The 12,584-nt window shown below is 40.6% G+C and overlaps 1 protein-coding gene across 4 annotated transcripts in view; it reads left to right on the top strand.

Annotated features, from left to right (window-relative positions):
* Positions 1-12,584, top strand: part of FARS2 (phenylalanyl-tRNA synthetase 2, mitochondrial) — a 618,388-nt gene that overhangs the window by 371,977 nt on the left and 233,827 nt on the right. For all 4 annotated transcript variants that reach the window (XM_037844227.1, XM_037844225.1, XM_037844228.1 and 1 more), the window contains one exon: positions 2,059-2,219. In XM_037844227.1, coding sequence (XP_037700155.1) covers positions 2,059-2,219 — 161 coding nt within the window. The remainder of the gene's footprint in view (positions 1-2,058; positions 2,220-12,584) is intronic.

The following is a 12,584-nucleotide window of genomic DNA, read 5'->3' as shown; positions in this document are numbered from 1 at the left end:
GAAGGCATGGTGTGGGCAATATCTGAATGGCAGGTGTTACCTTTGGGGTGAGTGGTGCTTGGTTTGCATTTCGCCTTTGTCTGGTTGCTCTCGACCCATTGCTGAAGGAGTTCTTACCTCAAGGATTGTGGTGTTTCCATGAGGCGGAAAGTTCCTGAAGGCCTGACACACACTTTCTGTTAACGTTAGGAGTCGACTGTGATATGTTTTGAACATACCTGCCCACCTAGTAAACCACATGGGGACATAGACACTCTTTTCTCCCCACTCTGTACTGAGTCAGCTAAAGGCTTGAGTCAGGGCAAGTTAGGATTATAGTAAAAATAATAGCTCAGATGCAGCAACCAGGGCTTAACAGAGCCTGGAATTTAATCAGGAATGAAAGACAAATGTTAGAGACAATGTGACTCCAGAGTGGCTGAATGAAGGAGGTCAGGAACATGGGAATGGAGAAAAATATGAGAGTGAACACACACTTGGATGTCTGTGCAGCTCCTCCCAGCACTTTCCTACCAGCAGGGTCTCAGTCCATGCTGCTGGTAGTTATCAGGGAATAGTATCTGCCTGTCTGATCTTTATACTTTATTTTTAGCATTTTTCTTACTGCAGTAAAATATACATAATATTTCCCATTTGAACCATTTTAAGTTCACAGTTCAATGGCATTAAGTACACTGACAACATTGTATAATTTTCACCACTATTTCCAGAACATTTTCATCACCCCGAACAGAAACTCCATACCCATTAAGCAATAACTTCTCATTCCCCTCTTCCCCCAGTCTCTGGTAACCACTATTCTACTTTCTGTCTCTATGAATTTTCCCTTTCTAGACACCTCATAAATGGAAGACTACAACATGTGTCCTTTTGTGTCTGGCTTATTTCCCTCAACCCAATGTCTTCAAGGTTCATCCATGTTGTAGCATGTTATGAGCATCATTTCTTTTTTATAGCTGAATAATATTTCATTGTGAGTATATATCACATTTGGTTTATCCATTTATCTGCTGATGGTCACTAGGGTTGCTTCCACCTTTTGACTATTGTGAATAATGCTGTTATGAACATTGGTGTGCAAGTATCTCTTTGAGTCGCTGTTTTCAACTCCTTTGGGTAGATGTAGTAGTAGAGTTGCCGGGTCATATGGTAATTCTGTGTTGAACTTTCTTAGGAACTGCCCAACTGTCTTCCACAGTGGCTGCACCATTTTACATTCCCCCCAACACTGTAGGAGGGTTCCAATTCTCTGCATCATCAACAACACTTACTTTCCATGTTTTGTTTTCTTTTATGTTTATTAATGCCTGTGCCAGTTTGAAAGTATTGTGTCCCCCAAACGCCATTATCTTTGATGTAGTCTTGTGGGGCAGATGTTTTGGTGCTGATTAGATTTGCTTGGAATGTGCCCCACCCAGCTGTGGGTGATGACTCTGATGAGATATTCCCATGGAGGCATGGCCCCACCCATTCAGGGTGGGCCTTGATCAGTGGAGCCATATAAATGAGCTGACTCAAAGAGAAGGAACTCAGTGCAGCTGTGAGTGACGTTCTGAAGAGGAGCAAACTTGCTAGAGAGGAACGTCCTGGGAGAAAGCCATTTTGAAACCAGAACTTTGGAGCAGACGCCAGCCACGTGCCTTCCTGGCTAACAGAGGTTTTCCAGACGCCATTGGCCATCCTCCAGTGAAGGTACCCGATTACTGATGTGTTACCTTGGACACTTTATGGCCTTAAGACTGTAACTGTGTAGCCAAATAAACCCCCTTTTTATAAAAGCCAATCCGTCTCTGGTGTTTTGCATTCTGCAGCATTAGCAAACTAGAACAATGCCCATCCTGGTGGGTGTAAAGTGCTAGCTTCTTGTAGTTTCGATTTGTATTTCCCTAACAGCTGGTGATGTTGAACATCTTTTCTTGTGCCTATTGGCCATTTGCATATCTTCTTTGGAGAAGTTTCTATTCTAATCCTCTGCCCATGTTTTAATTGGGTTGTTTGTCTTTTTGTTGCTGTAACCTTTCCACTTTTTAAAATGATTGTTTTGTTTTCTAACTGTAGCTGGTGCTCAAGAGAAGATCGGCTGGGCCTTTGGCCTGGGGTTGGAAAGACTGGCTATGATCCTGTACGACATCCCTGACATCCGCCTCTTCTGGAGTGAGGATGAGCGTTTCCTGAAGCAGTTCCACGTGGCTGATATCAACCAGAACGTAAAATTTCAGGTAAAACATCTTGCAAGAATGAAGTAAATAACAATAAAAACGGCTTTCAAGGATAGAAAGGTTCATGTACTTGAAAAGAAAATTATTGAAATAAAAAATAATGTGGATTTGAAGAGGCTCTAAATTTTTTAGTATTGATGGTTTTCTCACTGTGCTTTATTTTCAATAATTTTTATCAATTTATATTGGAGCTTACTATTATTTTTTTTCCATTGTATCTATTCTACCATTAAGGCCATTTGATGCATTCATTATTTTATGTATTGTAGTTTTCAAGTCTAGCACTTCTTTTTGCTCCTTCTTCAGAATTTCCATTTCTCTGTCGAACTTATTTGCATTTTCACCCATTTTATCAGTTTTTCCTTCAAAGTCTTTTTATTCTTAATAGTCTTTTGAAGTCCTTGACTGTTATTTCCAACAACTTATCTATTGGTCTTCTATTAACTTTTTTTTCCCTCTTGGTTATGGGTCATTGTTTTTCTGCTTCTTCAGTTGTCTTATACTTTTAAATTTTGTTTAAAAGAACATAGAAACTAAGGTACATAGTTTTTACCTCCAGAAAGACCTCTTCCAGCAAATGAGATGGCTAGGGCTGATCTGTTTTTCTGTTCAATAGTTGAGCAGGGTTAGTTCTGGGTTGCTGCTTTATTTGATTTCATTTTCACTTCTGATTTCATCTGGAGGGTGAGATCGGGCCCTGCAGCAGTTTGGGATTTATATATGTGAGCCTATGAGATCTCTTTCTGCTTTCCAACCTAATCCCAGCTTCTCCGATCAACAGCCCTTACTCAGCAGAAATATTTTGAAGAGTTGGCTGACAGTGACGACTGGCTCTGTTTCTCCATTTTCCAATCTGCCACACCAGCCCATGCTTAGCTGATAAGTTTGGCCGGTTTCCCCTTATTTCAGCACAGTTTCTTTGCCTATGAAGGGCTAGACAACTCTTTTGCTTGCCCCAGTGATGAAAGCAGCTGCCATTCTCTGCCCACTTCTGAAGGGCTGATCCCACCCTGGAATTCAGTTCATTTAGATTTGTGTCCATACCTCTTCATCCTCTGTAAGGAAAAACACGAATTTTTTAGTTTTTTATTTTCTCATTGTTACAGTGAGGCTGATGGGTTTTTGGTTCTCTGTCTCTGCTGCATCTTAACTAGAAGTGGAACCTCCTCTTATTTATTTAATGTTTTAAAGTTTCAACTTCTGTGGCCTTTTTTAAAGAAACAGCCCTATTATTTTTTAAAATAAGACATTTATTTTTATTTTAGCATCAAGTCCTTCCAGGTAATTTGAAATAAATCTCCCTCATTTTCTATAAAAGATCAAAAGGAAAATCTGGCTAAGGAGGAAGCTTTTTCTTCTCAGACACTCTTTCATTTATTCAGTCTTTTATTTATTCGGCAAACATTTATGGACTACCACATTGCACCAAGCAGGTATTCCATGCTGTAATGGGGCTACAGAGATAAATGACACAGTTGCTACCACAATTTGGTGGCCTAAATCCAATTTTAACCATACACACAGCATTATTCTCTTAGGGGACTACACTGGGTCTCTTGTATTGAATAACATTTTTTTCTCTTTTCTGCCTTTAAAGTCAGAAGTTCATGTATATAAATCTGCATTTTTGTATCATCCATGTGGTTGTGTTTGCATCACAATAAACTTAAGAACTTCTGATGGGGCACTTAGGATTTGATCACTGAAGAATACATATCTGTAGACCACTTCGTAGACTGCAGATGATAGAGAGCTGATTCTTAATTATTTATTTAAAATTAGTGCCTATTGATTATATACCTTTATATGTTCACTTTTTTATCTTGACAAATTGCTTTTCTTCATAAATAACAGCAGGATTTTGTAGTTAAGGATAAACAATGTAGTTGGCATTAAAGTGTTAGCAGTTTTCATTATTTGTATGGAGCAGTACTCTCTCTCTCTCTCTATATATATACATTATACATGCATATATACCATATATATAAAAGAAGGGAATAGAAAACCAGTTTTGTTGCTTAATCTAATTGACCTGTCCTAAGGGGAATATATAATATGAGTATAAACCTATGCAAAACTCTTCCCCAAAGCAGGGACTCATGGGGGCAAAGAGGTGCTGGCAGCTGGGATCTCCAGTTTCTCTGGCCCGGCCACCCTGGGAGCCCTTGGGAACTCTGTTGTACTCGGCCAGCAGGAGACAGAGGTTTCTCTTCCTCTCTCTTCAGGCCCTCCTAAATCATACTCTAGGCTCTCTTGGCTTCTGCAATAGCCTCTTCAAGCCATGGTCTCCACAGCCCTTTAAATCCATGCACCTAGCTGTGATTATAGCAACAGTCTCTGAGTTATGTCACCCCAAGACCCCCTCTATGGGGCTCCCTTCCTGAGCGCCTTGGAAATCATTGCTTAAATCTAGGAAGTAGGGAATGCAAGTTATAATGCGATTTTTAATTTTCAGCTTTTGTTTGCCCTCTTTTGGGTTGAGTACTTTGCCCATTGTGTCCCTCTAGCATCCTGGACTGGCACTTGAAATAAGTGAATGGACAGTTTGGCTGGTTTATCGTGCAAGTGGACAGCTCCTCCCATGCTGTGCTCGTCCCGTGCATCTGAGCGTTGGTTACACATGCTCCTGCCAACTTGTGCTGTTTTGGTGCATCAAATCGAGTAATCAATAATCCAACCTTTATTCATTCTTAAAATAATTTTTTTTAGCAGCCCCAAATTCTGAATTCCTTGTCTCATCTTAAGCAGAATAATACTTGTATTTGAAAAGCATTCATTACTCAATGCTGTAAATTTTATTCATATGTCTTACTTAAGAATTATTAACTCCATGTCTGTCCATAGGGGCTCACGGCATCACACTTTCACTCCTGCTTTGATGAAATAATTTCTTAATGTAGGCTATTGCCTTTTCTCCCAGGTGAGGGGTTTTTCTCGATCTCTTCTATGGCCCAGGCTCTTTTTATTCCCAATACTGGCTATGGCCACAAACATTTCTCACAGCAAGAGAAGTAGATGGAATGGATGGGTGGTAGCCCACATCTTTTGTGCCACTCCCATGTTAGTCTGCAGAGGACTGCCGTAACAACGTGCCACTCGGGGTGGATTAAAACAACAGAAAGTTATCGTCTCACAGTTCTGGAGGACAGGAGTCCAAAATCAAAGTGTCAGCAGGGCCGTGCTCCCTCTGAAACTTGTAGGGGAGACTCCTCCCTGCCTCTTCTAGCTTCTGGGGTTTGCCAGCCATCCTTGGGTTTCTTTGGCCTGTAGATGCAACACTCTGATCTCCACCTCCGTCTTCACCTGGCCTTCTCCCCTGTCTGTGTGTCTCTGCATCCAAGTTCCCCTCTTCTTATAAGAACCCCAGTAATACTGAATTTAGGGCCTGCCCTGATCCAGCATGACCTCCTCTTAACTTGATTACGTCTGCAGAGATCTATTTCAAATAAGGTCACATTCAAGGGACCATGAATTGGGACTTGAACTCGTCTTTTGGGGGATGTAATTCACCCCATTACAACACCCTATGCAAGATAATAATATCATGGTTAGTAGCCAGCAGTCATTTAGGCCTTGCTCAATGTCAAGCACTATTCTAAAGGCTTTACGTGTATTAACTTAGTTAATCATCTCAATAACCCTCTGAGTTTAGCTACCATTATTATCTCCATTTTACAAATGAGGAAACTGTAACTGAGTAGTCATCTTAATTTCAGTGTTACCACAACATAAAATTCATTAAGGGCTAAAGGAGCTATTTCATAAAGTTTTATCTTGAGTAAAAACTTCTTAAATTGATTGATTATTCAGAGCCAAAGGATTTAAATTTTTCTAACAAACTCAAAGTTTGGCATCCATTTTACAGCAAAATAAGGCACTGAGTTTAAATTATTTAACTAATGAACTTATTGGTAGCCAGTCAGCTCTAATTAATATTTCTTAAACTAAGGTGCATGATTACCTGGGGGATCTTGTTAAAATGCAGTTTCTGATTCTGGAGGAGTGGGTGGCGCCTGAAATTCTGCCTTCCCGACAAGCTCCAGGTGATGCAGAAGCTGCTGGTCCACAGCTCACATATTCAATTGCCAGGATCTAAGTAGTGATGGACAAGATCATTTAACTTGTCAGGGCCCCAGTTCCCCCATCTACAAAATGAGATGGTCTGACCAGGTGATTATGCTCACTTCCTTCTCTGCTGCACTCTATAATTTATGTTACCATTAGCACTTAAACCCTTGCTTCCTTCTTCTTGCCCTAAATTTTGTTACTATGAATCTGAAACAGAGTTGTAATACCGTTACACTTTTTTGGGGATGAGCGCCATAAGATTTCCTTCCTTCCTTCCCTCCTTCCTTCCTTCCTTCCTTCCCTCCTCTCCTTCCTTCCCCACCCTCCCTCTCTCTTCCCCCTCTTCTCTCTCTCACTCACTCTCTCTTTCTCTTTCCCACTCTCCCTCCACCCTCTCCTTCTATTTGCTTCTGTTAAGGTGAGGCTCTGTGTAAATAAACTCATGTAATTTAAATGCACATTTAAAAACATGTTCATTGGTCGTTGTGCGCTTTAAGTAATTTGTGAAGGGAAAGTGTTAGTGTTTAAATCAGAAACCAATGAACTAGAGATGATGAAAGATGGAACTCAAACGGCAAAGCATGTGGTAGGCATGGGCGGATGGTGACTATGAAAGGGTCTTGTGCCGCCTCAGTCATGGCTGAGGTCAATCACGTTGATCCCTGCCCACCCCCCAGGACTAGGCATCAGTAGTGAATGCTTTATTGCTTGAGGACTGGAAGTTTCTTAAGGCCAAGGCTGGCCCTTTTCCCTTATCTGTGCTTTCTAGCAACCACAGTTCAGTGCACCGTATGTCCGTTATTTCATCAAATACTTTATAATACTTAGCATTTGTTGCATGCTAAGTGCCAGGCATTCAACTTAATGCTTTCACTATATTATAGCTTTTATTCACCATAATCCAATGGGGTGGATACTACAGACCCATATCACAGATGATAAAACCAAGGCTTGTTGCCATCGAGTAACTCAGCCATAATAATTCTGCTAGTAAGTGATGGAGCCAGGATTTGAACCCAAGCCGACTCCAGAGAGCTCCTAATATTGAACTAGTAAGCTATTCTGATGCATGTAGTGAAGCTCTGTGCTAGATGCTCAAGCCAGTGAGGTGATATCCACAGTTCCTGCCTTCATGTCATTTCTAATCTAGGGGAGGAGACAGATAAGCCAAGGGAGATTTGTAGAATAATGTGGAAGTACAGTGTTGAAGCCATACAGAGGTGAATGTAGAATTTAACTAAGGTATTGACCAATGAATGTAGAAGTCAAAATTTTCTGCATCTTCTTTTAATCCTGTTTTGCTATTTAATTTTGTAAATACTTCTGTGTCTCTCCAGAATTGTATTAGGACCTGAGCCTGCGATTATTTGCTAATCTCCTTGGCTTGGAATAGCTCCTAGATCTAGTTTTGTTGTTGTCATCATAAATGTTGTCTGGGAGAGACTTAATGCAGCATTTACAGTTTCCTCACTCTATTGCCCAATAAATCCAGCTGTGAGAAGCCCATCAGCTTCATGGTGCTGCGATGAAATTATCAGATCTCAAACTTTCCACATGTCCATGCATATTTTTCCCGTCTCACATGCAAAATAAATGCACAGATGTTTTTCTTTTCCTGGAAAAGGGATGCAATGGAAACATCCTTCATTTGTTTATCCAGAATAAGCTGAAAGAAAGAGGTAGAGGAAGAAATGGTGAAGATGGCCAAGGCTAGAACCTTTTATATGTGCCCAGTAAGCACTGTTGACTGACAAAGGAGGAGAGACGCAGTGACCAGGAGACTAGATAATTTTCCTTTGACTGCTTGTTCTACCAAGGGGCTACATTCAATTATGTGTTCAATACAAACATTGCTGAGATATTGACCATGCCTCCAACACATGTGCAGTCTAGACAGAAGCCAGAGAATGAAGACAATGGGATATGTAAATGGCTTGTGTATAGGGAAATTTGGCATTGTACTTTCAATGAGACAGCTTCTAGATCTAATTTCCATGATTTCTTGGAAGTCCACCTTGCTTTGATAAACGTTGGCCTGAAACCACCAGCGCAATCCTTAGTCATACTGTCTGTAAATGGGCAGCATTGAGAACCCACTTTAGGTTGAGGGTCATAAATTTTAAGTGAGAACAGGCAGCTTGGTGGTGCTTATTTTTCAAGCCATGCTCACCTTGTGGTGGCAGATACCTAGTAGGGGGAACATTGGATTTAAGTAGGATTTGGATTTTGTTAAGTGAATATAAGAGAGGAGCAAAAGAGAATTTTGCTAGATAAAGAGGTAAGTGTGAACAAGAGAGGAACCATGGGAGAAGGTGATGGGATTTATGGATTACAGGTCCTAGGTAAGCAGGTGTAAGGATTACTGGAGTCAGGATACTAGAGGAATGATCTTAGAAGGTGGTGGTTAGAGTGTGGGATCTTTGAAATTAAGATTTAGGAGGGATTTCAGTTGCTGCTTATGCTGGTTTGAATGTTGTTCTAGTTTGCTAATGCTGCCGAAATGCAAAACACCAGAAATGGATTGGCTTTTATAAAGGGGGTTTATTTGGTTACACAGTTACAGTCTTAAGGCCATAAAGTGTCCAAGGTAACGCATCAACAATTGGGTACCTTCACTGGAGGAAGGCCAGTGGCATCTGGAAAACCTCTGTTAGCTGGGAAGGCACGTGGCTGGCATCTGCTCCAAGTTGTGGTTTCAAAATGATTTTCTCCCAGGATGTTCCTCTCTAAGCTTCGGCTTCTCTCCAAAATGTCACTCTCAGTTGCTCTTGGGGCATTTGTCCTCTCTTAGCTTCTCCAGAGCAAAAGTCTGCTTTCAACGGCCATCTCCAAAATGTCTCTGTAAGCTGAAGCTCCTCTCTCAGCTCTGTGCGTTCTTCAAAATGTCCCTCTTGGCTGTAGCAAGCTTGCTCCTTCTGTCTGAGCTTATATACTGCTCCAGTTATCAAGGCCTATGCTGAATCGGCAGGGCCACGCCTCCATGGAAATTATCTCATCAGAGTTATCACTTACAGTTGGGTGGGTCACATATCCATGGAAACATTCAAAGGATTCCAAAATCTCATCAACACTAATATGTCTGCCCACACAAGACTGCATCAAAGATAATGGCGTTTGGGGGGATACAATACATCGAACTGGCTCAGATGTATTATGTCCCCCAAAATGCCATGTTCTTTAATGCAATGTTGTGGGGACAGATGTATTAGTGTTGATTGGGTTGGAATCCTTTGAGTGTTTCCATGGAGATGTGACTCAATCAACTGTGAGTGAATGTTTGATTGGATTATTTCCATGTAGCTAGGGATCCTGCCCATTAAAGGCGGGTCTTGATTTAATCACTGGAATCCTGTAAAAGAGCTAACAGACAGAAGGCCCTCAGAGCAACTTAGAGAGACATTTTGGAAATGGCCTTTAAAAGCAGACATTTGTTGACACTTTGCTCCAGAGAAGCTAAGAGAGGACAAATGCCCCAAGAGCAACATTTTGAAGAATGCGCAGGAGCTGAGAGAGGAGCTGGAACACAACCTGGGATTACCAGACACCAGCCACGTGCCTTCCCAGCTAACAGAAGTTTTCCATATGCCATCAGCCTTCCTTTGGTGAAGGTATACTCGTGTTGGTGCCTTAATTTGGACATTTTCATGGCCTTCAGACTGTAAATTTGTAACCAAATAAATCCCCTTTATAAAAGTCAATCCATTACTGGTGTTTTGCATATTGGCAGCATTAGCAAACTGGAACACTGATCATTACAACGTAAAATATGACTATGGCAGTTAGTTGCTTAGGTAGGTTGGTGAATAAGACATTTGAAAGAGGAGTTCAAGGAACTGAGAGGTCAGGGCATTTGAAAGATGATCTGTGTTGATACTAAAGTCAGTCAGAACGAGTTTAGGAATCGTACAGTGAACTAGAAGCTAAAATCCTCAAGAGACGATGGTAGATGACTGAAAGTAGTGAAAGCATCAAGAAAGACATCTGGTCCACCCGTGTGAATAGACTGGCGATTCCAGGATTTCGCTATCTTTCCTATCTTACTTGCCTCCATGCAAACTCCATAGTCCATGTGTCCATTTGGTACGTTATACAAAAGGCTCTTACACCCTGTCAGTTTTGAATGACAGTCTTGATCATCTTGATGGAGATACTCTTCTTCAGTTGTAAGTGTCACTCTCTGGGCTGGGAATGAAGAGACCTGAGTTCTAGCTCTGGCCTTACCACTGACTGCCTGTTTTGCTTGAGCAAGTCAGTGTGCCTCTCTGGGTCTCAAGTTACTCAACTGTAAAAGAAGGGGACTTGACCAGATGATTTCCATGCCAAATTTTTTATGTTTTTGTGTAATGCTTAAAGCAAAGACCTAGGAAGCACCACAGGTCATTGCCATCACCTGTTTTCCCTGAGTCCTACTGTGCACCAACTAAGAGTAGGCCCTCTACTGAGAGAAGCAATTGTGATGTCATGATTATGAGCCTGACTTCAATAACCCAGAAGGTTGGGTTCCAATCATGGCTTTGCTCTGCCTGTGGGACTTTGTACAAGGTGCTAACCTCTCCTCTGTGTGCCTCAGTTGTCTCATTTGAAAACCAGGAATCATAATAGTGCTTACATGTACACCATTCATTCATTAGAGAACCTATCATGTTCTAAGGGGGTCTTGTGTTATGTTTGACATGTGTAGAGAATTGCAACCACAAACTTCTTTCTTATTTATTAAGATACTTAAAAAGAATTAATAACAGGATTCTTGGCCTCTTCTTCTACAGATTTCTTGTAGGGTAGTTTTGAAGGATGTGTGTTCTGTGCAATTTATATGTACACACATTCAATATCCTCATTACATTTTCTTGTCTATTAACCTTATGGAAATGTACAAGAACTTACTATTTATAGAGAACTCATTAAGATTTAAATCTTGCCAACATCTATACAATTTGACGGATTATGGGCAATCTATTTCAGGAATTGCTGTGTCACTAGAAGAGGTTTTGATATTTTCTGTCTCTGGAACCAGGATACTTTAAAATTATACTGAACTGGAGACTGATAGTAGCTGGATCGTAAAGTTTAAGTTATGGTTTTTGAAAGAGACCATCAAAAATAGGGACCAGAAGCAAATACAAGTTTGAAGGAATTGACTTAGGATGAGATAAGTTATAAACATGTCAATTATGTGAGTATGGATAGGGCAGTGGTGTTTTCTGGATGTGAACATGAGCTATAATGGTTACCTGGTAGCAGTAAGGATGCTTGCCTCTTCAACTAAGAAAAGGTCCAACCCAAAATGGCATATATAAGAAGATGGATGATATCACACAATAGCAGGTGGCCCTCAATAAAGCCAGGCATTAGAACTCCTAGCATTTTTCTCCCAGGCTTGTCCCCTCCAGACCAAAAAATGGCAGCAGGAGCACCAACCTGACTTCTTACAACACAGTCCAGAGGCTGAAAATGGAACACCCTTGTTTTCTTTTTTAAAGGAGAAAAGTTTTCTAGGTCCCCAGCAGACTTTACTCATACCTCCTTGTCAAGGTAGTTGGAGTAGTCTGTGAAGTTAGCTAGCTGTTTTCTGAATTTATATCAAGCTCTTGCCTATAAGGTTTATGCTTTTGATGATTTCACAACCAATAACGTCAAATATGTACAATTATGTCCTATAGGCAAGGGTATCACTTATAGCTGCAGCCATTTCTATGAACAATTACTTATTAAATGTGGTAATAGGAGTCCTGGAAAAACTATTGGCAGCCTAAAATCTTTATCTTCTGCTGGCTAATGATTGACATCACCTTGGAATGTTCTTCATTTAGTTTAATGCTTTTATCTGTAGTCAAATGTAAAATATTCCTTTGGCCTAGAACTGGCTGTGCCTCCTTCTATAGGATGACTAAATGGGATAAGTGGGCATATGTGGCTATAAAACCTTTTTTTTTTCTCTTCGAAATTGAGCATATAGAAATCAGGGTTCTTGTGGCATATCAGCTAAGTTTAGCTTTGGTGGCCCAAAGGCAAAAAAAAAAAAAAAAAAAAAAGGCTGAAATACTAAATTCAAGGTTCAAGGTCACTCAACATAGGAATGAGCGCCTCAGATTTATGAAAGAAATACCAGATGTTGATAGGGACCAATTCAAATGGAAAATTCATGGTTCCTATTAATATTCTGAGGATCAAATGAAATCAGTGTAATTTACCTTACTAAGATTAATTAGCCAGGAGAGGTAAATGCAGTTGTACTGAGTCTTTAATTTGCCTCTTCCTTTACAAAAGAAAAAATAATCTAATAATCTCTTCACTCTT

The sequence above is a fragment of the Choloepus didactylus genome, chromosome 7 (genome assembly GCF_015220235.1).
Source record: "Choloepus didactylus isolate mChoDid1 chromosome 7, mChoDid1.pri, whole genome shotgun sequence".
Taxonomy (NCBI): Eukaryota; Metazoa; Chordata; class Mammalia; order Pilosa; family Megalonychidae; genus Choloepus; species Choloepus didactylus.
This window is presented reverse-complemented; position numbering and strand designations above follow the sequence as displayed.